This window comes from Centruroides sculpturatus, unplaced genomic scaffold (genome assembly GCF_000671375.1).
Source record: "Centruroides sculpturatus isolate CEXI.00-Female unplaced genomic scaffold, Cexi_2.0 scaffold1990, whole genome shotgun sequence".
NCBI classification, from domain to species: domain Eukaryota; kingdom Metazoa; phylum Arthropoda; class Arachnida; order Scorpiones; family Buthidae; genus Centruroides; species Centruroides sculpturatus.
The window spans coordinates 63,188-90,117 of NW_019386132.1; the positions used below are offsets into that span (position 1 = coordinate 63,188).

At 25.2% G+C, this 26,930-nt stretch overlaps 3 protein-coding genes across 3 annotated transcripts in view; all 3 read right to left on the reverse strand.

Annotated features, from left to right (window-relative positions):
• Nucleotides 1–4,495, reverse strand: part of LOC111613746 (gamma-1-syntrophin-like) — an 8,021-nt gene extending 3,526 nt beyond the window's left edge. The window contains exons 1-3 of the mRNA XM_023355095.1: nucleotides 4,315–4,495; nucleotides 1,804–1,860; nucleotides 1,654–1,711 (exon numbers count right to left, since the gene is read on the reverse strand). Of these exons, the coding sequence (XP_023210863.1) occupies nucleotides 1,654–1,711; nucleotides 1,804–1,860; nucleotides 4,315–4,455 (256 nt within the window). The 5' untranslated portion in view covers nucleotides 4,456–4,495. The remainder of the gene's footprint in view (nucleotides 1–1,653; nucleotides 1,712–1,803; nucleotides 1,861–4,314) is intronic.
• A 4,137-nt stretch (nucleotides 4,496–8,632) lies between these two features.
• On the reverse strand, nucleotides 8,633–22,011 carry LOC111613747 (gamma-1-syntrophin-like). The gene is made up of 6 exons (XM_023355096.1): nucleotides 21,986–22,011; nucleotides 21,539–21,599; nucleotides 11,698–11,850; nucleotides 9,187–9,243; nucleotides 9,037–9,094; nucleotides 8,633–8,685 (listed from the first exon to the last, which is right to left on the reverse strand). Exons 1-6 carry the CDS (start codon nucleotides 22,009–22,011, stop codon nucleotides 8,633–8,635), a joined length of 408 nt encoding a protein of 135 aa, XP_023210864.1.
• Nucleotides 22,012–23,039: 1,028 nt separating this feature from the next.
• On the reverse strand, nucleotides 23,040–26,603 carry LOC111613744 (sarcoplasmic calcium-binding protein, beta chain-like). Its single transcript, XM_023355091.1, has 3 exons — nucleotides 26,504–26,603; nucleotides 23,279–23,331; nucleotides 23,040–23,188 (listed from the first exon to the last, which is right to left on the reverse strand). The coding sequence occupies exons 1-3, from the start codon at nucleotides 26,556–26,558 to the stop codon at nucleotides 23,054–23,056; spliced, it is 243 nt and encodes an 80-aa protein (XP_023210859.1). The 5' UTR covers nucleotides 26,559–26,603; the 3' UTR covers nucleotides 23,040–23,053.
• Between the last annotated feature and the right edge of the window lie 327 nt (nucleotides 26,604–26,930).

The following is a 26,930-nucleotide window of genomic DNA, read 5'->3' on the forward strand; positions in this document are numbered from 1 at the left end:
CCCCTTTTCCAAATTTTAATATCGACTCAAAATAATTTAAAAAGACAAATTACAATAAAACGGTTTATTATCCAACTATCAAAAATTTCACAACATGCCAAGGAAGAGAGGAAGGAGAAATTAAATAATCAAAATTATAAAGGATTTAAAAATATATATAAAAATGAGGAATATTGCACTTCTAACAATCTATGTGAGTATGTGGGCTAAATTTAAAGAATCCGTGTTTCTCACATGTACAATACAACTGTGTGTGGCCTGTTCATGCGTCGGAAAACCTTCTGATTTATTCGTGTATGCATCAGACAGAAAAACAAAAAATATCGTGTATCCACAAGCACTCCACTAAATAAATAGAATTGAAACGACACTTTGAAATATTCTCCCGATGAAAATGAATAATAATAATAAGTTTCAATAAAAATGATAAAATGTAAATTGAATTTTATCATAACGAGTTTGCTTAAATTTCTTTTCTTCTGAGATCGCAGCAATGTGCGACGGGTAAGCTAGTATAATATAAGGGTTAGAAGTACAAAATAATCTAATAATCTTAATGTTTGTACCTTATTTTGACCAGGCAATGCCAGGCTTACCTGCTAGTTTTATATAAATGACAATTGTTACATATGAAATTTTTAATTTAAAACATTTTCACATAAATTTATAAAAATAAAGTGTCAATTTATAAAAATATGTGAGACAAAAGCATTTTAAAAGCATAAAGAATTTACAGAAATTTTTACAATACATTTTCACATGCAATAAAACCATGCTTAAATATTTAAAAAATAAATAGTCATAAATTGCAATTCTGAAAAAATATAATGAAACTAACATTTTGAAAATATAAGTTATGAACAAATATAAGCATCTCAATACTGTTTCAAAGTAATAAAATAACCAAATATCTTACTCAGCTCCTTAAATAACAAATTATCGAGCACCTAATGCTGAGAAAAACAGTTTATTGAAGAAACATTAACTTTTCGACCTAATATGAAGCATCTGAAGATGGCCTATCATAGGTTGAAAACATTAATGTTTCTTCAATAAACGATTTTTCTCAGCATCAGGTGTTTGATAATTTGTAATAAAATAATATTGTTTTAGCACTGTTAAATTAAAAATAAATTGTTATAAATTAGTTTCAACTATTTTGAGTCATTTCATGACTCTTTAATTTACATATGATTTCAAAACATGATCATTTAATGTTAACTGAAGAAAAAGTAATTCAAGCTGTCTCTTAATAAAAGCCATCTACTAAATATTTCTGATGACTACTAATCAAGTCTAATCCTTTCAAAAATAATGTGCATCATTAAATCATTCAAAAGTAATCATTATTATATCTAAAGAATTATCTTCATTAAATTCAAATATTAATTTGAAAATATGAAATTAATTTTCAAAATTTCATTTTACTTTATTTTGATAATACTGTACTAATTTAATTAGTCTAAAAATAAAAGTTATTTTTGTACTTTATATAATTTACATTTATCTAAAATTCAAAACTCGTGCATAGTTACATCAAAATATTTTCATATTAATATTGAATATATTTCATTTTAATTGTTATTTAGATTTAATAAAATTGTAAAAAAATGTATTTAAAAATATATTAAATAATTATTTTATAAATCTCACCTGCTTGATCTCTAAATATTCTAGAAATTAAAATAGGTAATTTATTTTCTGCCCCTCCCTAAAAATGAAGATATTCCTTGAAATAATTACATTGCAAAATTATATTTATTGTATTACATATTTTTCTTTTTCAACTGTAACTGTTCCTACCTTAATACTCAGTCCTAATCCGCCTATTTTTTGACGAATTACTTTAACAATACGTTCCTGAAAATTAAAAATATATCCATTTATGATTCTGAAATTTTGACTCAACAAAAAACTTAAAGATAAATATTTAAATATCAATAAGAACTTTTAAATTTTATAATAGTGAAGAAATATTTTAAACATTACAATACATTTAAAATATGTAAACAAAAAATATTACATTACAATAAATACATCTTAATTGGAAATGTTATACTGAGGGAAGAGAAACACAAAGTCCTAGTTCACAAGAATGTCCAAAGTGGACATAAGCATAACATATTTTAAACAATCTAAAATATTAATTCTTTTTACCTCTATGTCCTTAAACACTGTTTTACATTTCTGTTTATATACTGTTAATGTTTCTTCAACTCCAAACTTCAACCCTCAAAAAATACCTCATTTATTAATTAATCAAATTTATTATACTGATGTAGTTTCTGATTAGCATATAAAGGAGATCTTAGTGAAAAGTCAAAACAAAATATCTTTATTTTTATCTGATCAGAAACTACACCAGTATAATAAGTCCTACTAATAAATGAAGTCCAAGTAGACAGTATATAAACAAAAATGTAATCTAAAAGATTCATTATTTTTATATAATATATATAATTATACATAGCAGGAATTTTAGTTTGTAAATTTGATTTGAGTGTGTGTATGTATTTCTATGATAAAAATTAAATTGGGAACTAAACTTGCTAATAAATTTTTTTTTATATGCTTTCTACTGTAAACATCTAGAAAACACAAATGCCAATTGTTTAATCCTAAATGTGCTTTGTTTTATGAAAATGCAAAATTGTACAGTTATTGGCCACACACAAAAACAAACTATGCTGGATTTAGCTTTGAAGGAGCCCCGAGCAAATTAAATTTTTCAGACCCCTTGCAACTAAAAATGGAGGAGGAAGTCAGAAGAATGGCAGAAATTGAAAGAAGAATTAAACTCATTTATCATTAATATACAGTTTATTACATAGTTTATCATGTATATTACAACTTCCAAATCTTCTCATCTGCAAACTGTTCAATCACATCATCATAAGACAATTTCTGCAATTTATCATTCTCAATAACAATGCTTAAGCTGACAGTTTCTCTGGCTTTAATGTTGTATATAAATACTTTTTACATGCTTCAGTGTGCTAAAGGACCTTTCATCTGAACAGTTTGTAATTGCTAACATTAAAAATAGTTGCATGATGCTTTCCAACAAAAATTACATTGTTTTTATAAGCTCAAAAAAGTTTAATAATAATAAAAGACTTGAAACCTCTTCTCAACGTAAGACCCTAAGCAGCTGCCTATTTTGCTTCCTGGTAAATCTGCCACTGAACAGTAAAACGTGTAGGATTTCATGCTACCTACTGACAGGAGAAACTATTATTAATATTGCCATGCAATATTTTCAAAACTCTTATTAAAGACGTTTAAATTCAAAATAACCAATAACTGTACTATTTGCCCTATCAGATGTATTTTTGTATATAACATTTTTGTGTATGTGTGTAAGCTCAATAAAATAAATTGTATAAAACAATAAATTCAAAAACACTAATCATTAAAATTTAATAATTAAAAATATAAGAGAGACTACTAGAGATTTTGTAGTCTTCCTTTATTACATTTTAAATAAAAGATTTTGTAGTTTTCTTAATAAAAAGTCTTTTATGTAAATTGATCAATATAGTGGTAAAATTTTTATAATAATACTTAGGCAGCATTACTATATAATTTAAAATTTTGAATCAATTTTATTTCTTCATATTTAACAATTACTACTAAAATTATAGAAAATTTTTAAAAAATCTTTTAAAATTCAGCAAGAAAATTTTATATATAATAAATTTAATTTATAGAATGAATTTTAATTAATTGAAAGAAGTGTAACTTGAATATGGTTTAAAAAACCCAAAATTATTTATCATTATGTAAAATTTTGCTGGATTTTAAACAATAGATTCAAATACAAATTTTAAATTTAGTTTATAAATTATTTTAAAGTTTATATTTTATTACCATTATTACATATTTAATCCATTCATCTTACATTCATATATCTTGTTTCTTCTGCATTAAAGTTTATACATACATTACATACATACATACCACAAATACTTATATACACTTAAAGTAATATATTTACATCAGAATTCAAGAAATGTTTAAATAATATATAAATAGTAAGTAAAGTATAAACAGTAGATATGTTAAAAACATGTTAACAAACTTTAGTTGAATATAAACAAATATTTAAAAGTCTGTATCCAATAGCTGACATTTTGCAGTGACATTTAGATTTTTCTACTCCTTGATAACTTTAGTTATCCAAACATACTCAGAAAAATAAAATGTCAAACAGAAAAAAAAAGCTTGCTTCACATTTAAAATTTATTATTTAATTAATATTTTATTCTTTACATAATATTAATTATTACATTATTAATTATAAAACATTCCTACTCTAGAATCGCCTGGAGGTTCTTGATGACAAATAGTAATATTACTATTCACAATTTCTTCTTTCTGTAGCAATAACATATTTTCACATAACTGAAGTCGCATTGGTTGAGGACGACTTTTCCCATCACTGACCATAACCATTCCAACTTTTACCTGAAAATATTTTTATTTACTAAATCATTAAACAAAATCTTAAAGATTTAATTCTCAATAGAAAAAAAAAAGTTTAACAGTGAAAAAGATAATTTCTATATTTCACTCAAACTTTATTTAAACTACATACCATGAATACAATCTTCCAGTAAATAATATATATTTGAATTAAATACAAAATAGAACATCTTCAGTCTCTTTTAGTGGCCTGCATCAAGTGTCAAACTTTACAGAATGTTAGAGATTCTATTTTTGGAATGTTTTTTAAAATTGTTTTCTTTTTTATATCAATTCATTTTTGAATATTTAACATGTATGTGTTACATTTTACATATATTCTACAAATTATTATAATGACAAGAAGATACAGGTGCATAGTACAAAAATACATGCATATAGTTTGACGCTTGATGCAGGCCCCAAAAAGAGGCCAAAAACTTTGTATTTTGTATGTAGTGTTTAATTTATCTACGTACCAGCTAGTACAGACTTTTAACTTTATTATAGTAGAATCTGCTTATCATAATCATGTATATTGTTATTAATCATTTATCATAATCAGAATTACCAAATTCAAAACATTTAAGTTAAAATATACAAAATTTCACATATTACAATCAACTGTAATTCATTTATTGTCATTAACTTCAGATATATATGCATTTTCACCTATATTTTTGTACCTTTAACCTCAACATATGACTGATAATGATTGCACATTATCAGTTATAAATATTAACCAGTGTTTTTAAACATTATTTTTTTTATCTTTATTTGTTCTTAGTACAGTAGTATAAATTGCTGGCATTTCTTACTCAATTATAAGCTAGATGAATTAATAATAATAATAATAATTACAGTTAATAAATCTAAGTTTTACATTTTTTAATTTTTTAACCTGTAAAAGTCAATAAAATCACAATTTCTAGTAATTATAGCCTTATTTATTTACTCTGCCTAATGTTATAAGCAGTTGTTATTAGTATAGGTAAATCCAAAGTTACATTAAGCATATTCTACTGTATTAAAAATTAATTAAAGCTTTAATTATGAAATAAAGAATGCAAAAATTAAAATATTTTTTAAAATTTATACAGGATGGGGCATAATGGAATCACACATTTATGAGGTGAATTATAGATTTTTTTTGGTTAAGTTTTAAAAATGACATTGTCCCGCTAGATGGTGTGAACAAGTAAGTTTTCAGTAGTCAACATGCAATGGACAAATAAACAACGGGGCTTCATCGTGGAGGCTTTTTTCATAAACACAGAGTCTGTGCCTGCAACACAAGGGCATTTTTGCATGTGATTTTGTTTAAATGCAAAGGAAAGTGTTCCTGATCAGAAAACGATTTTGAAATGAGTCCAAAATTTAAGGGCAACAGGATCTGCAAATCCTAAAAAACCAGTTGGGTGTCCCAAATCCGTGAAGACACCTGCAGACATCGCCACACTCAGAGCGTTGGAGCAGTCTCCAACACTCCAAGGTTTTGGTTTCAACAGGATGGAGCCACAGCCCCTACGACCCATCATTCTCACGCCATTTTGACAGAGATATTCCCCGGTCAACTAATCTCTTTACGAGAAGCCATTGAATGGCCCTTCGCTTTCCTGATTTGAGCCCCTATGACTTTTTCTTATGGGGATATCTCAACCCTTGAACTCTACAAGTACTCAAGGAAGCCATTCATAAGGAAATTGCCAAAATTCCTCCAGATATGCTGGTGAGAGTTGAAAAAAACTTCAAGGAATGGCTCCAAATGTACATTGCCCATGAAGGCCAACATTTGGACATCACTTTTAAAACCAAACCAAAAAAACTCTTTTACATGTACTTTGATTAAATAAAAAGTTTTTTCCATATTATCATACCGTTTTTTTTAATTTACCTCATAAATGTGGGACTACATTATGCCCCACTTTCTACTTAATGAAACTTTAACAGATACATAATAGTAATAAATAAATGATGATAATTGTTTAAATAAAAAGTTTTAAATTAAATAAAATANAATGATAGGCAAGCAATTCTGTTAAAAGCACTGGCACTGAACGTTTCGCTTCGTGCAGTCTATTTTGCAACTTTTTTTTAAAATGATGTCAATCCCGAAAATCTCGGGATTAGGAAAACTTAATCCTGAAAATTTTGGGACTGAAAAGTTGTCGGGATCCCGATTTTCGAGATCCCGGGATCAAATCCTCTAGTCACCATGCATTGTTATCATATATATATGTATATTACATTTTCGAACTTGTATCTTCTACATATAGAAATCTGTAAATAAACTGTAAATATTATCAATTTGAGTGTGGAGGTGTGCTTTCCATCGAACCTGGATCACTACATCGAATCGTGATACACACGGAAACCAACTCAACGAGATGGAGTTGGGAAAGAACATCACTAAGATCTTCACTATAACCTTTGTAGTTATATAAATCAAAAACTATAATCTATATATATAAAAATGAATGTGTGTGTGTGTGTGTGTGTGTGTCTGTCCTTCATGCATTACCACACCGTTTATCCGATTGCCGTGAAACTTTGGGAAGTTGTTTAATATACTCCAGCGAAGGTTTACGGCATAGTACGATTGCCATAAAACTTCGGAAAGTTTTTTAATACACTCCCGCGAAGTACATTTATCCTACGATAGATGGCACGCGTTTACACGAGCATTCGAGCACTGTGTGTTCGATCGATTTCAAATTGTGAAGACCATTTCCCCCCTTCAAAAATATCTCTATATATGCATTTGTTATTTACGATATTTGTAATAATTTTTGTTTAATCACTTTATTTCAACTATTTTTTGCTAATTGTATTCGCTCAAACTTTGTTAAAACCTTAACCGTATCCCGAACAACAACCGAAGTTGTAGGAGAAAATTCGCCTATTTTACCGATCTAGGATCCCCTTTCCCAAATTTTAATATCGACTCATAATAATTTAAAAAGACAAATTACAATAAAACGGTTTATTATCCAACTATCAAAAATTTCACAACATGCCAAGGAAGAGAGGAAGGAGAAATTAAATAATCAAAATTATAAAGGATTTAAAAATATATATAAAAATGAGGAATATTGCACTTCTAACAATCTATGTGAGTATGTGGGCTAAATTTAAAGAATCCGTGTTTCTCACATGTACAATACAACTGTGTGTGGCCTGTTCATGCGTCGGAAAACCTTCTGATTTATTCGTGTATGCATCAGACAGAAAAACAAAAAATATCGTGTATCCACAAGCACTCCACTAAATAAATAGAATTGAAACGACACTTTGAAATATTCTCCCGATGAAAATGAATAATAATAATAAGTTTCAATAAAAATGATAAAATGTAAATTGAATTTTATCATAACGAGTTTGCTTAAATTTCTTTTCTTCTGAGATCGCAGCAATGTGCGACGGGTAAGCTAGTATAATATAAGGGTTAGAAGTACAAAATAATCTAATAATCTTAATGTTTGTACCTTATTTTGACCAGGCAATGCCAGGCTTACCTGCTAGTTTTATATAAATGACAATTGTTACATATGAAATTTTTAATTTAAAACATTTTCACATAAATTTATAAAAATAAAGTGTCAATTTATAAAAATATGTGAGACAAAAGCATTTTAAAAGCATAAAGAATTTACAGAAATTTTTACAATACATTTTCACATGCAATAAAACCATGCTTAAATATTTAAAAAATAAATAGTCATAAATTGCAATTCTGAAAAAATATAATGAAACTAACATTTTGAAAATATAAGTTATGAACAAATATAAGCATCTCAATACTGTTTCAAAGTAATAAAATAACCAAATATCTTACTCAGCTCCTTAAATAACAAATTATCGAGCACCTAATGCTGAGAAAAACAGTTTATTGAAGAAACATTAACTTTTCGACCTAATATGAAGCATCTGAAGATGGCCTATCATAGGTTGAAAACATTAATGTTTCTTCAATAAACGATTTTTCTCAGCATCAGGTGTTTGATAATTTGTAATAAAATAATATTGTTTTAGCACTGTTAAATTAAAAATAAATTGTTATAAATTAGTTTCAACTATTTTGAGTCATTTCATGACTCTTTAATTTACATATGATTTCAAAACATGATCATTTAATGTTAACTGAAGAAAAAGTAATTCAAGCTGTCTCTTAATAAAAGCCATCTACTAAATATTTCTGATGACTACTAATCAAGTCTAATCCTTTCAAAAATAATGTGCATCATTAAATCATTCAAAAGTAATCATTATTATATCTAAAGAATTATCTTCATTAAATTCAAATATTAATTTGAAAATATGAAATTAATTTTCAAAATTTCATTTTACTTTATTTTGATAATACTGTACTAATTTAATTAGTCTAAAAATAAAAGTTATTTTTGTACTTTATATAATTTACATTTATCTAAAATTCAAAACTCGTGCATAGTTACATCAAAATATTTTCATATTAATATTGAATATATTTCATTTTAATTGTTATTTAGATTTAATAAAATTGTAAAAAAATGTATTTAAAAATATATTAAATAATTATTTTATAAATCTCACCTGCTTGATCTCTAAATATTCTAGAAATTAAAATAGGTAATTTATTTTCTGCCCCTCCCTAAAAATGAAGATATTCCTTGAAATAATTACATTGCAAAATTATATTTATTGTATTACATATTTTTCTTTTTCAACTGTAACTGTTCCTACCTTAATACTCAGTCCTAATCCGCCTATTTTTTGACGAATTACTTTAACAATACGTTCCTGAAAATTAAAAATATATCCATTTATGATTCTGAAATTTTGACTCAACAAAAAACTTAAAGATAAATATTTAAATATCAATAAGAACTTTTAAATTTTATAATAGTGAAGAAATATTTTAAACATTACAATACATTTAAAATATGTAAACAAAAAATATTACATTACAATAAATACATCTTAATTGGAAATGTTATACTGAGGGAAGAGAAACACAAAGTCCTAGTTCACAAGAATGTCCAAAGTGGACATAAGCATAACATATTTTAAACAATCTAAAATATTAATTCTTTTTACCTCTATGTCCTTAAACACTGTTTTACATTTCTGTTTATATACTGTTAATGTTTCTTCAACTCCAAACTTCAACCCTCAAAAAATACCTCATTTATTAATTAATCAAATTTATTATACTGATGTAGTTTCTGATTAGCATATAAAGGAGATCTTAGTGAAAAGTCAAAACAAAATATCTTTATTTTTATCTGATCAGAAACTACACCAGTATAATAAGTCCTACTAATAAATGAAGTCCAAGTAGACAGTATATAAACAAAAATGTAATCTAAAAGATTCATTATTTTTATATAATATATATAATTATACATAGCAGGAATTTTAGTTTGTAAATTTGATTTGAGTGTGTGTATGTATTTCTATGATAAAAATTAAATTGGGAACTAAACTTGCTAATAAATTTTTTTTTATATGCTTTCTACTGTAAACATCTAGAAAACACAAATGCCAATTGTTTAATCCTAAATGTGCTTTGTTTTATGAAAATGCAAAATTGTACAGTTATTGGCCACACACAAAAACAAACTATGCTGGATTTAGCTTTGAAGGAGCCCCGAGCAAATTAAATTTTTCAGACCCCTTGCAACTAAAAATGGAGGAGGAAGTCAGAAGAATGGCAGAAATTGAAAGAAGAATTAAACTCATTTATCATTAATATACAGTTTATTACATAGTTTATCATGTATATTACAACTTCCAAATCTTCTCATCTGCAAACTGTTCAATCACATCATCATAAGACAATTTCTGCAATTTATCATTCTCAATAACAATGCTTAAGCTGACAGTTTCTCTGGCTTTAATGTTGTATATAAATACTTTTTACATGCTTCAGTGTGCTAAAGGACCTTTCATCTGAACAGTTTGTAATTGCTAACATTAAAAATAGTTGCATGATGCTTTCCAACAAAAATTACATTGTTTTTATAAGCTCAAAAAAGTTTAATAATAATAAAAGACTTGAAACCTCTTCTCAACGTAAGACCCTAAGCAGCTGCCTATTTTGCTTCCTGGTAAATCTGCCACTGAACAGTAAAACGTGTAGGATTTCATGCTACCTACTGACAGGAGAAACTATTATTAATATTGCCATGCAATATTTTCAAAACTCTTATTAAAGACGTTTAAATTCAAAATAACCAATAACTGTACTATTTGCCCTATCAGATGTATTTTTGTATATAACATTTTTGTGTATGTGTGTAAGCTCAATAAAATAAATTGTATAAAACAATAAATTCAAAAACACTAATCATTAAAATTTAATAATTAAAAATATAAGAGAGACTACTAGAGATTTTGTAGTCTTCCTTTATTACATTTTAAATAAAAGATTTTGTAGTTTTCTTAATAAAAAGTCTTTTATGTAAATTGATCAATATAGTGGTAAAATTTTTATAATAATACTTAGGCAGCATTACTATATAATTTAAAATTTTGAATCAATTTTATTTCTTCATATTTAACAATTACTACTAAAATTATAGAAAATTTTTAAAAAATCTTTTAAAATTCAGCAAGAAAATTTTATATATAATAAATTTAATTTATAGAATGAATTTTAATTAATTGAAAGAAGTGTAACTTGAATATGGTTTAAAAAACCCAAAATTATTTATCATTATGTAAAATTTTGCTGGATTTTAAACAATAGATTCAAATACAAATTTTAAATTTAGTTTATAAATTATTTTAAAGTTTATATTTTATTACCATTATTACATATTTAATCCATTCATCTTACATTCATATATCTTGTTTCTTCTGCATTAAAGTTTATACATACATTACATACATACATACCACAAATACTTATATACACTTAAAGTAATATATTTACATCAGAATTCAAGAAATGTTTAAATAATATATAAATAGTAAGTAAAGTATAAACAGTAGATATGTTAAAAACATGTTAACAAACTTTAGTTGAATATAAACAAATATTTAAAAGTCTGTATCCAATAGCTGACATTTTGCAGTGACATTTAGATTTTTCTACTCCTTGATAACTTTAGTTATCCAAACATACTCAGAAAAATAAAATGTCAAACAGAAAAAAAAAGCTTGCTTCACATTTAAAATTTATTATTTAATTAATATTTTATTCTTTACATAATATTAATTATTACATTATTAATTATAAAACATTCCTACTCTAGAATCGCCTGGAGGTTCTTGATGACAAATAGTAATATTACTATTCACAATTTCTTCTTTCTGTAGCAATAACATATTTTCACATAACTGAAGTCGCATTGGTTGAGGACGACTTTTCCCATCACTGACCATAACCATTCCAACTTTTACCTGAAAATATTTTTATTTACTAAATCATTAAACAAAATCTTAAAGATTTAATTCTCAATAGAAAAAAAAAAGTTTAACAGTGAAAAAGATAATTTCTATATTTCACTCAAACTTTATTTAAACTACATACCATGAATACAATCTTCCAGTAAATAATATATATTTGAATTAAATACAAAATAGAACATCTTCAGTCTCTTTTAGTGGCCTGCATCAAGTGTCAAACTTTACAGAATGTTAGAGATTCTATTTTTGGAATGTTTTTTAAAATTGTTTTCTTTTTTATATCAATTCATTTTTGAATATTTAACATGTATGTGTTACATTTTACATATATTCTACAAATTATTATAATGACAAGAAGATACAGGTGCATAGTACAAAAATACATGCATATAGTTTGACGCTTGATGCAGGCCCCAAAAAGAGGCCAAAAACTTTGTATTTTGTATGTAGTGTTTAATTTATCTACGTACCAGCTAGTACAGACTTTTAACTTTATTATAGTAGAATCTGCTTATCATAATCATGTATATTGTTATTAATCATTTATCATAATCAGAATTACCAAATTCAAAACATTTAAGTTAAAATATACAAAATTTCACATATTACAATCAACTGTAATTCATTTATTGTCATTAACTTCAGATATATATGCATTTTCACCTATATTTTTGTACCTTTAACCTCAACATATGACTGATAATGATTGCACATTATCAGTTATAAATATTAACCAGTGTTTTTAAACATTATTTTTTTTATCTTTATTTGTTCTTAGTACAGTAGTATAAATTGCTGGCATTTCTTACTCAATTATAAGCTAGATGAATTAATAATAATAATAATAATTACAGTTAATAAATCTAAGTTTTACATTTTTTAATTTTTTAACCTGTAAAAGTCAATAAAATCACAATTTCTAGTAATTATAGCCTTATTTATTTACTCTGCCTAATGTTATAAGCAGTTGTTATTAGTATAGGTAAATCCAAAGTTACATTAAGCATATTCTACTGTATTAAAAATTAATTAAAGCTTTAATTATGAAATAAAGAATGCAAAAATTAAAATATTTTTTAAAATTTATACAGGATGGGGCATAATGGAATCACACATTTATGAGGTGAATTATAGATTTTTTTTGGTTAAGTTTTAAAAATGACATTGTCCCGCTAGATGGTGTGAACAAGTAAGTTTTCAGTAGTCAACATGCAATGGACAAATAAACAACGGGGCTTCATCGTGGAGGCTTTTTTCATAAACACAGAGTCTGTGCCTGCAACACAAGGGCATTTTTGCATGTGATTTTGTTTAAATGCAAAGGAAAGTGTTCCTGATCAGAAAACGATTTTGAAATGAGTCCAAAATTTAAGGGCAACAGGATCTGCAAATCCTAAAAAACCAGTTGGGTGTCCCAAATCCGTGAAGACACCTGCAGACATCGCCACACTCAGAGCGTTGGAGCAGTCTCCAACACTCCAAGGTTTTGGTTTCAACAGGATGGAGCCACAGCCCCTACGACCCATCATTCTCACGCCATTTTGACAGAGATATTCCCCGGTCAACTAATCTCTTTACGAGAAGCCATTGAATGGCCCTTCGCTTTCCTGATTTGAGCCCCTATGACTTTTTCTTATGGGGATATCTCAACCCTTGAACTCTACAAGTACTCAAGGAAGCCATTCATAAGGAAATTGCCAAAATTCCTCCAGATATGCTGGTGAGAGTTGAAAAAAACTTCAAGGAATGGCTCCAAATGTACATTGCCCATGAAGGCCAACATTTGGACATCACTTTTAAAACCAAACCAAAAAAACTCTTTTACATGTACTTTGATTAAATAAAAAGTTTTTTCCATATTATCATACCGTTTTTTTTAATTTACCTCATAAATGTGGGACTACATTATGCCCCACTTTCTACTTAATGAAACTTTAACAGATACATAATAGTAATAAATAAATGATGATAATTGTTTAAATAAAAAGTTTTAAATTAAATAAAATATATTCCAATAAAAATGATAATAAAAAAGTTTGATATTTGAAATATTTGAAAATGTTTTTAAAATTAAAATTTTTTTTTTTTCAATCAAATATTTTTATTTGCATTAAGGCTAAGCCTTGTTACAGGGGGTATTTTTCCAATGATATATTAATATACATTTGTTATCTATCAATCGTTTGATATACATCTTCAAAAAATAAAAATAATTTTTAATGTTTGAAATTTCCAATAAAATGAAATTATAAACGACTATTTTGGATTTTTTTTAAAATTCTGTACATCATTTGGTTTGGTTTAATTCTTACTACATTTAATTTGAGGCATCATCTGATCATCTAACGCTAAGTTCTTTCAATTTTAAAGCAAATTTTAATAGAATTTGAAATATTCACTAAACAAATGCAATCTGCTAACATTCTAATTTCCAAATTTTAACAAAAAATATACATATTCTAATAAATAATTTGCAATCAATTGCAATATTCAACTTAAAAAACACAAAAAGGTTTAATGTTTTAATTTTCAAATTATTTTTCTCTTTGTTAATATATTAAGAATTGTTTTATTATATTAGAAATTTTAACACCAAAGCAATAATTTATAAATAATATTGTAAAGCATCTAAGTAAAAATAATATTAATTTGATTATAGATAAAATTTTATATGTTTTTTTTTTGTTACAAATCAAATATTTGTAGAGGAAAATCATTCATTTAAAAACAAAAGCAAATAAATGATTTTTTGATTCTACACATTAAACCTCCAAACTAATCAATTAATAAAATATCCATAAATAAGTATTCTGCATATAAAAACAAATTTGTCATGTACCTTTAATATACATCAAACTTTAAATCAAGGAATTACTTGCTTCTAATTGTCAAAACATTTCCAAATAGATTCTTGTCGTTGCTGATAACTTACAGTAAAACACTCTAATTAGAACAATTTATTTTTTCAAACATATTCATATTAAAATATATATATATTTAATTTTTATTAAATTTAATATATATAATATATATTAAATTCATTTCCTCTTCTCTTGCTTTCTTAATTTTAGGGTTTCTCACTCCCATTATACATCTTTAGACTCATTCTTTCTTACATAATCATCTTAAAATAACATATGATTTCATTCTTACAGGCCCAGTTTCCTATTTATTTCATATCCACTAAACTCTGTTTTTTAAGGCTGTGTCATCACCATAGCATTCCATACTTCCAGTAATCTGTCAACATTATTCTTGTTCATCAATTCATAATTTAAACTTGTCACAAGGCAAGAGAACAAACCCATCATGCTGACTCAAAGATATATCAAAAACTCAATAGATTATATTTGTATTTTCTTGGCTCTTGTACAGTAAAGGACAATGGAACAAGTATACATTTATGGGGTAAGGAAACCCTACAGTTAAGAAAGCAAGAAAAGAGAAAATAAACTTAATACTATTTTAAAGAACTGAAAATGTTCAAAAATAAATAAATTGTTCTAATTAAATGTTTCTTGTGGTTGCTGATGATGAGAAACTAAATCTTGGAAATGTTCCAACAATTTGGAAGCGAGTAGATCCTTTATTTACGATTTCATGTAATATCCAAAATGGTGGTATGTAACTAGGAAAAGTGTTGATACAAATAAAAATCACCTTCATAATCCTAGAAACATATTTATTAAAATTAAGAACATTTTTGATCAGTTTGACTGATCTTCAGTTGACAGTAACATCAAATAAAAAAAAAGTATGTTAATAAGTACAACCCAAAAGATTTTTATTTTTAACGTTATTTACTCCATACTTACATCCATATAAATAAGTCATGTTTTTAAAGTTGGAAAAAATAATTTTATATACTAATTTATTTTATTGTTGTTGTTATTATTAATATTACTTTTTAATTGAATANTTCTCCCGATGAAAATGAATAATAATAATAAGTTTCAATAAAAATGATAAAATGTAAATTGAATTTTATCATAACGAGTTTGCTTAAATTTCTTTTCTTCTGAGATCGCAGCAATGTGCGACGGGTAAGCTAGTATAATATAAGGGTTAGAAGTACAAAATAATCTAATAATCTTAATGTTTGTACCTTATTTTGACCAGGCAATGCCAGGCTTACCTGCTAGTTTTATATAAATGACAATTGTTACATATGAAATTTTTAATTTAAAACATTTTCACATAAATTTATAAAAATAAAGTGTCAATTTATAAAAATATGTGAGACAAAAGCATTTTAAAAGCATAAAGAATTTACAGAAATTTTTACAATACATTTTCACATGCAATAAAACCATGCTTAAATATTTAAAAAATAAATAGTCATAAATTGCAATTCTGAAAAAATATAATGAAACTAACATTTTGAAAATATAAGTTATGAACAAATATAAGCATCTCAATACTGTTTCAAAGTAATAAAATAACCAAATATCTTACTCAGCTCCTTAAATAACAAATTATCGAGCACCTAATGCTGAGAAAAACAGTTTATTGAAGAAACATTAACTTTTCGACCTAATATGAAGCATCTGAAGATGGCCTATCATAGGTTGAAAACATTAATGTTTCTTCAATAAACGATTTTTCTCAGCATCAGGTGTTTGATAATTTGTAATAAAATAATATTGTTTTAGCACTGTTAAATTAAAAATAAATTGTTATAAATTAGTTTCAACTATTTTGAGTCATTTCATGACTCTTTAATTTACATATGATTTCAAAACATGATCATTTAATGTTAACTGAAGAAAAAGTAATTCAAGCTGTCTCTTAATAAAAGCCATCTACTAAATATTTCTGATGACTACTAATCAAGTCTAATCCTTTCAAAAATAATGTGCATCATTAAATCATTCAAAAGTAATCATTATTATATCTAAAGAATTATCTTCATTAAATTCAAATATTAATTTGAAAATATGAAATTAATTTTCAAAATTTCATTTTACTTTATTTTGATAATACTGTACTAATTTAATTAGTCTAAAAATAAAAGTTATTTTTGTACTTTATATAATTTACATTTATCTAAAATTCAAAACTCGTGCATAGTTACATCAAAATATTTTCATATTAATATTGAATATATTTCATTTTAATTGTTATTTAGATTTAATAAAATTGTAAAAAAATGTATTTAAAAATATATTAAATAATTATTTTATAAATCTCACCTGCTTGATCTCTAAATATTCTAGAAATTAAAATAGGTAATTTATTTTCTGCCCCTCCCTAAAAATGAAGATATTCCTTGAAATAATTACATTGCAAAATTATATTTATTGTATTACATATTTTTCTTTTTCAACTGTAACTGTTCCTACCTTAATACTCAGTCCTAATCCGCCTATTTTTTGACGAATTACTTTAACAATACGTTCCTGAAAATTAAAAATATATCCATTTATGATTCTGAAATTTTGACTCAACAAAAAACTTAAAGATAAATATTTAAATATCAATAAGAACTTTTAAATTTTATAATAGTGAAGAAATATTTTAAACATTACAATACATTTAAAATATGTAAACAAAAAATATTACATTACAATAAATACATCTTAATTGGAAATGTTATACTGAGGGAAGAGAAACACAAAGTCCTAGTTCACAAGAATGTCCAAAGTGGACATAAGCATAACATATTTTAAACAATCTAAAATATTAATTCTTTTTACCTCTATGTCCTTAAACACTGNAATAAGACTACAAATTAGACTAACAAGAAATGACATTTTGACTAATTTATAAAAATTTTTAGACAAAATCAAAACTTTTTTACTTAAACAATTATGAACTATAATATCCTAAGAAAATTTATTTTAAAATTGAATTTATACTTTAATTTTTTGCTGTCAAACTAAAGATGCAAATTAGAAAAAAAAACTAATAAAAAATTTTATTTTTTACATACAATTATTAGATTTTTCTGTTTTATATTGAAAAAGTATAGATTATTATGCACTTCAACATATTACAATAAAAGTTAAGAACTGCTTAAAATTTATCAATATTTACATTCAAATGTATAACCATACTAAAAACTAAAGATTTATATCATAATATACAATAAACTTTTAATATATAAAATAATATATATTATTTTATACAGTATATTAAATTACATATATGTATAAGCTGTAAGAATACTAATTAATTAATATGTAAATATTAAAAGATATATTTACATACATTATAAATCAATTATAAAACAAATTTTAGGTATTTTGTATGTAACTTAAAAGTTTGTTTTTTATTTTAGTCTATTTAATTATTTAGTCAATATTTAATATGAAAACTTTATCTTAATTTAAGTGTTAATCTGCTAGCAACATTCATACTAATTTACTTAAATAAATATTCTATTTTATTAAATTTCTACTGTTAATAAGAATTCTTGACACATTCATTTTAATAATAAATTTTCAAAAATATATAATTAATTAAACTTACTGATACTGAAGTAAACTTTAATAACTTATTAATTACATGGATTGCAATTACATATTATCATTAATATATACTATGTTTCCTCAATTCTAATGTTCATCAAGTCAAAAGCACAACCAATTTTTGGTATGTCAAATCCAAAAAAGTTACCTTGCAAATATTATGTAATGGATACCTTATATTGAAAATGAAGCTGCAAATAACAAATGCATTTAAACAGTAATAAACACATCATTTGAAAAGCATTTTATTTTCATGTTTACAGTGCTTCACAATGTCCATATTTTTGAATGTATTCATTTATAGCTCTGTTATCACATATACCAATATAAAATCACAATCAAAATTACTGTATGATCAATGTTTTAACAGCGAGATTTCATTACACTGTGCATAAATATGAAATTTACCAGATAAATAGTATCAACTAAAATATCTATCTATAAACACATTCTTCAGCATAATAGATAACTCTCTGCTTAAAAACAGCTTTATACAAGATTTGTCTGCTGGACATGATTCACTCTGCTTGCTGTAGTTCTAAAGATCACCAAACTGTTCCAAAATCAAAGTAAAATTAAAACTAAAGTACTAGGAGGACTAACAGTATAAACATGAAGCAATATGTTCCATGTCTATACTGATTTCATAATACACACAAATTTCTGAGCGGAAGTGAAGAGAAAACAACACATATGAGGCTGTGTTAAGTTGATTTTGTGCCCGATTCTTATGTGCACACCAATTTTTGAGACCAGAAAAAGTTCAAAAAATAAAAACAAGTGTATTAGAATTGAGAAAACACAATATACATTGAAACAGTTTACTTATATATTTTTAAAAATTAATATGACAACAAAATATAAAAATTACAAAACATTTAGGAAGTATTGTATTTTAAAAAATATTAAACATTCAGAAAAATTTTCCCAGAATGTTTATTATTTTTAAAATACTTCCTAAATGTTTTGTAAGCCTTATATATCTTAATTCAATTTACATCTAATAAAATTTTTCCATTACTAAAAAAAAAATGGTTTATTAAGTTTTTCATTACTAAGATATTCTAATTTTAAAAACAAAATTATAGAAGTGATGAAATATTAAATGCTTCATTTCTTGTAAAATATTCCTTAATGTATTTTATGCAGCAAAATATCTAATAGTAAATGGACATAATTATTCAATTAGAAATTTATAGAAGTTCTAAATCATGAAATTGTATTTCTACATATTAATATTGCATTTTACATAAAATTGTATTGAAAATTGCAATAAAAATTTTAAAAAATGCTTAAGATTCTGTATTGTACTTCCTGTTTTAGAGTAATACTGTATGTTATAAATTGTTTATGTAATTTTTGCCTTGGATAATTCTGACATTTAATTGTTAAGATTTGTTATGAGGAAAAGTCTAAAATTTTCCATTCAAGCTTTATAGATATCTTATACAAGAAAATTTCAAATTTACTTTTCTTTTTATTGTATAATCTTTAAACTTAGTGTAAAATTTGTCATTCACTTGCATACATATAAATATTATGCAAAAGAATCAAATCTTAGATAATCAATTATAAGTAAAATTTATAATTCAGTATTTTTTTTTATTTGCTTATGTTTAAATAAAAAAATAACACAAGTTCATATACAAATTTTCAAATAATAAGAACAAATGCTTTTTTGTTTCTGTAAAACTTTCCTTTCTTTTTTAATCATGTGTATGTTAAAAAAAATTTTTTTTAAATAAAGTATTCAGGAAATAAACAAAATTCTTTGAATTTAAAATATAAACAATTTTTTTAAATGTTATGACAAACATCAAATTGAAAAAAAATAAAATAAAACATAAATCAAATTCTAACAAACATTTATAGTTTAAACTGAAAAAATTATTTAAATTTTTCTATATTTTTTAAATATAATATTTAAAAACTTTTCAATTAAAATAATTTTTACAATAATAATAAAAAACCATTTAAAATGCTACTGAAAGATATTTACCACCTGCTATTGCAGTTTCAATTAATTAAAATAAAGCAACTGATATTTCTCATATTTAGTTTGATAATCCTTGAACTTAGTTTGATCTTTATTTTTATTATGTAATTTGAATCCTTTAATGACTCTCATATTCATCAGTAAATTCAATTATCAGACAAGAAATTAGTGAATAATGTAATATAATAAATAAGTTAATTATTTTCTTTTATAAAATTACACATTAATTTCTACTTTTAAAAATTAAGCTTAAAATAAAACCTAATTTTAACTTAGAAGTTAATAACAATAAAAACCTTCAACTTTAATCAGAACTTTATCAATTGCCAACACTTTCTTTTAACAAAATGATAAATACATACAATGGCACAGAACTTAATAAGTTCTAATAATAAATAAAGTTAATTAAAATAAGAAAATTTTTATTGCAATAGTTGTGGCAATAATTAATTTTACTTTAATCTTTTTATTTGCTTTTAACCATTAAAATTAAATAAAATTAATTACTAAATAAAATAGTCATATAATTAGTTATTATTTATAAGATATAATTTGCTATAACAGGAACCACTTTATCAATATTTATTTTCAATATCTGTAAGAAAACAACTGAAAAAAAATTTTTTTAGAACATTAAGTAAATAAAAATCTAATCATAATAAAAATACACTTTCCTTGAGAAGGATGTAGTGATTCATAAATAATATTTAATAATTTATTTTCAGATGTAATTATTAATAAAATACTTTCTTGTATATCCACTAAAATTGAAATGAATATTTAAAGCATAGATCTACATTCTTCTAAGAATTTTTATTTAAATTGATTTACTATGCAATTTAAAATAAATGTGTATTTCTCTAACATTATATTCAATTTAATTCCTAAAACTACTGAAATGATGAAACCTGCATAAAATTTCCTTCATTATTATTAAACTAATTTATATTTATGATCATAATGTTTCTGCAAAGAATAATAAACACTATTGATTCAGATTAGTTAGTTTATAAACCTAATCTTTCTAATGCATTGTGTACTCCATTATAGTTATCTCATAATTTTATAATGAGCTATGGTGCCGCAAATATTCATTTTGTATATATAACATATACAATTTAGTTTTTCTTTCCCTAAGCTATAAAATACAATTTTTCAATTACTTTTGTTTTAAAAACAAAATAATAAATGTATTTCACCTTGAATTATGTTTTACCTTAACAATGAACAATGAATTCTGGCAAACAGTTTTATTAATCCTGAAATTTATAAAAATTCTTGCTTAGATAATTTTTAAAAATAAATCAGGAAGTTATCATTATAAATTTAATTATTATTATTTCAAAATATGAANTGTTTGATAATTTATTATAATTTTCACTGGATAAACCTTTAAAATGTCAGTTATTCGCGTATAACGCGCACTATTTTAAATCTTATTTTAATCAATTTAATATGTCTAAAATCATAATAAACTGTTCAAAATTTGTAAGTTTTAATCAATTAATTAAAATTTTTTAATAATTTATTATCATTTTTACAAGATAAACCTTTAAAATATCGAATTTTCACGTACAAAGTGCGTCATTTTCCCGTACAAACCTAGGAGCGACTAACAATAACTTTCCATTATAGCAACATAATTGTTATTGTTATTCTATACCTGCAATTATTAACTTCTATCTCCATGAGCATTATATTTAGAAGTGTTTTTTTTCCGAGCAAGATTCATTTACACGCTTGTTTGATAATTGTTCGGAGAACATGAAAAATGACAAATTATTTTTCTTACTTATAAACTAAATCGATAATTTCATCATAAAAAATTGCCATTCTCTTTTGTATACAGTAGAAACCTGTAATGAAGGCCACCTCGGAACAACGGTCATTTCAAGAACGTTTATTAAATGCAATCTACATAATAACCTCCGAACAACGAACATTTTTAAAATAGAAATGCACACAAATTAACCTCCAAAAACTGGCCATTTTAAGGAACTTTTTGGAGAAAAATTCATACAAAAACCTCCGAACGACGGCCATTTTTTAAACAGAAATGCGTACGTAATAACCTCCGAACAATGGCCATTTTTATGATAGAAATGCACACAAAATAATCTCTGGAAAATGGCATTTGAAGAGAATGTTTTTGAAAAAAATCCAAACAAGAACCTCCGAACGACGGCCATTTAAAGAACTTTTCCTTCGAACAAAAATGCATACAACGGCCATTTCAAGGACTTTTTTTTTTAAACAAAAATCCAAAATGAACCTCCGAACAACGGCCATTCTTCACGTTCTCGCCTATGTCCGTTGTTCACAGGTTTAAGAGTACTTCACATTATTATAGAACACATTATCATAAATTATTTCGATAAAAACAAATCTTTCCATTCTCTAAATATCAAGCATGTTTCACCATCAATTTTTATAAATGATTTAAACTATATTTACGTACAGTACAAAGAGAGAAAAGAGACATATGTAATATCACTGTAAAGGTCAAAAAATATCGGATTTTAAATACTTAAGCTCTAAAAAGAAGCAAATATTTTTCTGAAACATCGATCGAATTCTTTTTACTAGACTTAAATAGCAATTGTAATATTACAAAAATTCTCAAAAATTCCCTTCCTGGAGTGAATTTTACGTAATTCGTGCCACTTAAATGGCAATTAAATTAATTTATAACTTAATTAACGCTTAAAATTCTCATAAAACTGAATTAATTTTAATTTAAAATCGAACTTACCTTATTAAAATTACTTAATTCGGCCATTTCGTTCCAGAAATTGATCATGATTACCTTATTTTTCTCGTGAATTTTCGGATCGTATGAGCCTTTCCCTCCTAAAACTGTGTATCGCTGCGGGTATTTTATTCAATTTTTTTAAAAAATACGATAAAAATTTATTTAAAATAATCTAAAATAATTAAATGTAACACTTAAACTCACCAAAGCCAAGCATTCGAAGTCGTACAGGTCCAAGTAACCATTATTATCTATGTCTTAAAGATAAAAAGATTAGCGCAATTAATATGTTAATTATCTTCGTAATTATATTATAAATTTAATCACGATTAACGGGGCATAAAACTAGGCATTAATATCGATTAATTTACTTGATAAATATTGAAAAATTTAGAGTTTAAAGGCGTTATATATGATGACAAAGATGGCACTAAGTTAGAAAGATGGTGACTTGAGGTTAGCATGTTGTCTATTTTATTTATTTAAACGCAACTGGTCAGATTTAGGCTCCTCCAAAACAGATAAATCATCATTAAAAAGGTTTATGAGGTTGCTCGTAACATAATTCTAAACATAAAGATACATTTTGCCCCTCTCAAGTTTAGTATAGATTACACTGTTTTGTATATGGCCTCATGAAAGATGCAGCGATGCAAACATTCCCGCATCATTATTTTAAAGAAAATGGATTTTTTTGTATGTAAATTGGAAATTTTGAGTTCTGAAACTTTTTTTGCTATTTAAGAGTTAATAAATTAACATTTTTGATTCGTTTTCCTTTGCTCTGCATCCTCTTTCCTCATAAGAGGATGCGGGGCAATGGAGAGCTGTTGTAGAATATGTAAATTTTCTTATATATTCCATGAAAATATGTTTTAAAATGTTTATTTTAAGAAAATTTAGCAAAATATTAATATATAATTTTAATTTTAAGTAAGTTTTAATCGTGCATTAAAAATTATACGGTGTAAAAAGCAAAATGGTATTTTAAAAAACACGTAAAATATGCGGAATTATATGAAAATTATTTAGATCTTGTTAAGATATTTTGCAAATTTACATAATAAACCTCACATTAATTAAACTTTTTCAAAGATAATGCAAGAAATTCTATTTTTAGAAGAGCTACGATCTTCTCTAACATGGGTAAGCACTCACTTTATCGTGTTTTGGTTTTTATAAAACTTTAACTATATTTAAATTTGTTATAAACTCGAGGAAGTCAATAAAATCATGGAAGAAATTATATTAAAAATTATAAAAATAAAGGTAAAAAAATTCAAAGAACTCGACAAAGTCGGAATTTAACTTACTAAACTTCGATGACAGCATCATCTTTAGCATTATTCTTAATGATACTTCAAGGATAAGTAGTAAAATAATAATTTTTTAAAGTTAAAAATATAATTTTTCAGATCATTTTTATTAATTTTAACTGAAAAAAAGAAAATATGGATTGTGTATTGTATAGATCTTTATGTTTTCTATCAAAGAGATAGCTACTCTAATTGATAAAAAATGATGTTTTTTTTTCTTCAATATGTTGACTTTTTTCCCTCTAATTGTCTCTTTAATAGGTCCAGAAATGTCACGTTATTATTGTTGACAAAGCTTTTTTAGCTAAACTTCTTTACTTTTCTTTTTTTTTATTGAATTTTACTTCATAGAAAAGTCGTCAGTCTTCGTAAAAATATAAAATTAACAGCTTAGATATTTACACAAAATTTTAAAAAATAATAAGAAGAAGAAGAAGAAGAGGAGGAGGAGAAAGAGGGGAAGAAGGAGAAAAAGGAGGAGGAAGAGGAGAAGAAGGAGGAGGAGGAAGAGGAGGAGCAAGGAGAACAATAGGAGGAGGCGAAAGAAGAGGAGCAGGGGAAACAACAAGAGAAAGAGGAAGAAGAAGCAGGAAAAGCAGGAAAAGCAGGAGGAGCAGGGGGAACACACAGGAGGAAGAAAAACAGGAGAAGCAGAAGGAGTAACAGAAGGAAGAGGAGAGGAGAAAGAAATTTATTTATTTTTTATTTTTAAGGATAATTTTAATCAATTCTGCTTAATAATAATAATCAATAATCGTTTTTAGATAGCCATTTAACAATGAATTTTAATTAAATTAGGTTAAGATAGCTATCTAATTAGCTAACATATGTTAAAAGTGTTTTGTGTTGGCATAAGTTGAGTAGCGTGAGAAGGATGCTATTTTTGAGGATAATATTAAAATATTGTAAGGATATATCTAGTAATTACAGGTTAGAGAAAAGTTAGAANGTTTATATGTTTATAAGGAAGCAATTTTAATATGAGAAGCTTCCTTATGTAGCTTAATTTACTTAAATTGTAATTTAAATATAAATTTTTAAGTAAATAGGTTCAAATTCTCTATAGGAAGCCATTAACTAATGGTTTATGTAGGGTAAATTTACATACTTGTTTACACATTTATAAGGAAGTAACCTTAATATGAGAGAAGCAATGAGCTTCCTGTAATGCTAGGTTTGTGTATTATAAATTTGCAAGCCTATTTATATGTTTATAAGGAAGTAAGGATGCGTAAGGAAGCTTCCTGAAGACGATTAATTTACATAAATTGTAATTAAATTATAAATTTTTAAGTGAATAAGGTGAAATTCTATATAGGAAAGACTTAAATAATTCAATTTTTGGTAGGTTTATATAAGATAAATTTACACCCGATTATATGCNCTTATTTAAGTTATAACATTAAAAATAAAAAATGTTTTAATCCATTAAAATGTTATAGGAAGCAATCATTTACATAGTTAAATGTTTTTAATACATAAATTTCACTTAAATAAATTTTTATCTGAGGCATACATCCATTTTCTCTTCTTATTTTAGCATTTTCTACTTGCAAATGCGAAAACTGATGTCGAATATGAGAGGCTAAAACATTTCAGAATGATTCAAACGATTACAGATGCATCTCTTTAGCATATTATCCAGTTTTTCCCTTCTTTAACATCCTTAGAAAGGGGGAAGGAATTTTATATATACGTACACACAAATATATATTATTTTACATAAAAAATGAGCTTCTTATGCATCTTACCTATGCTTTAAATCATCTAAAATTAAGGTTTTATGACGTAAATTTTGAAAATATAATATATCATTCTTGTTATTCTATGCTCATAAATTTAAANTTAATCTTTATAAATATTTTTTAAATTCATTTCCTTCTCTGGGCACTAAAAGGGTCTTTTACAAACCCACACCTAAATGAGGAGTCAAACCGCCCCTAAAAATGTTCCCAACTACTGGGATTCGAATTCGGATCCCCAACGCAGTAGTCAGATGCCTTAACACCTCGACCATCTCTGTCACGTATTTTACGAGACAATGCATGGTTTATAACAATTAAATCTAAAAAAATAATAAATTTTATTTGCATCTTTTAGTTTTTTAACTTACCAAACATGTACTTAGTGATGAATTTTACACGATTTTTCCATTGATACGCTTCCATTTCCGGAGGATAAATAAAAAAAAACTTTATTCACATCAGCTGCAAGTATACAAAAAATAAATAAATAAAAATAAGTAAAATAAAATGCTCATGACCAAGCTCATAATTCATACACTAAATTATTTAAAATAAAATTGACCACGTACAGTTTCAATAGCAGATGTCTCGACTTATCACAGAATGACGTCAGAGAACAAAAATGTTCATCCGNGATGCGTAAGGAAGCTTCCTGAAGACGATTAATTTACATAAATTGTAATTAAATTATAAATTTTTAAGTGAATAAGGTGAAATTCTATATAGGAAAGACTTAAATAATTCAATTTTTGGTAGGTTTATATAAGATAAATTTACACCCGATTATATGCATAA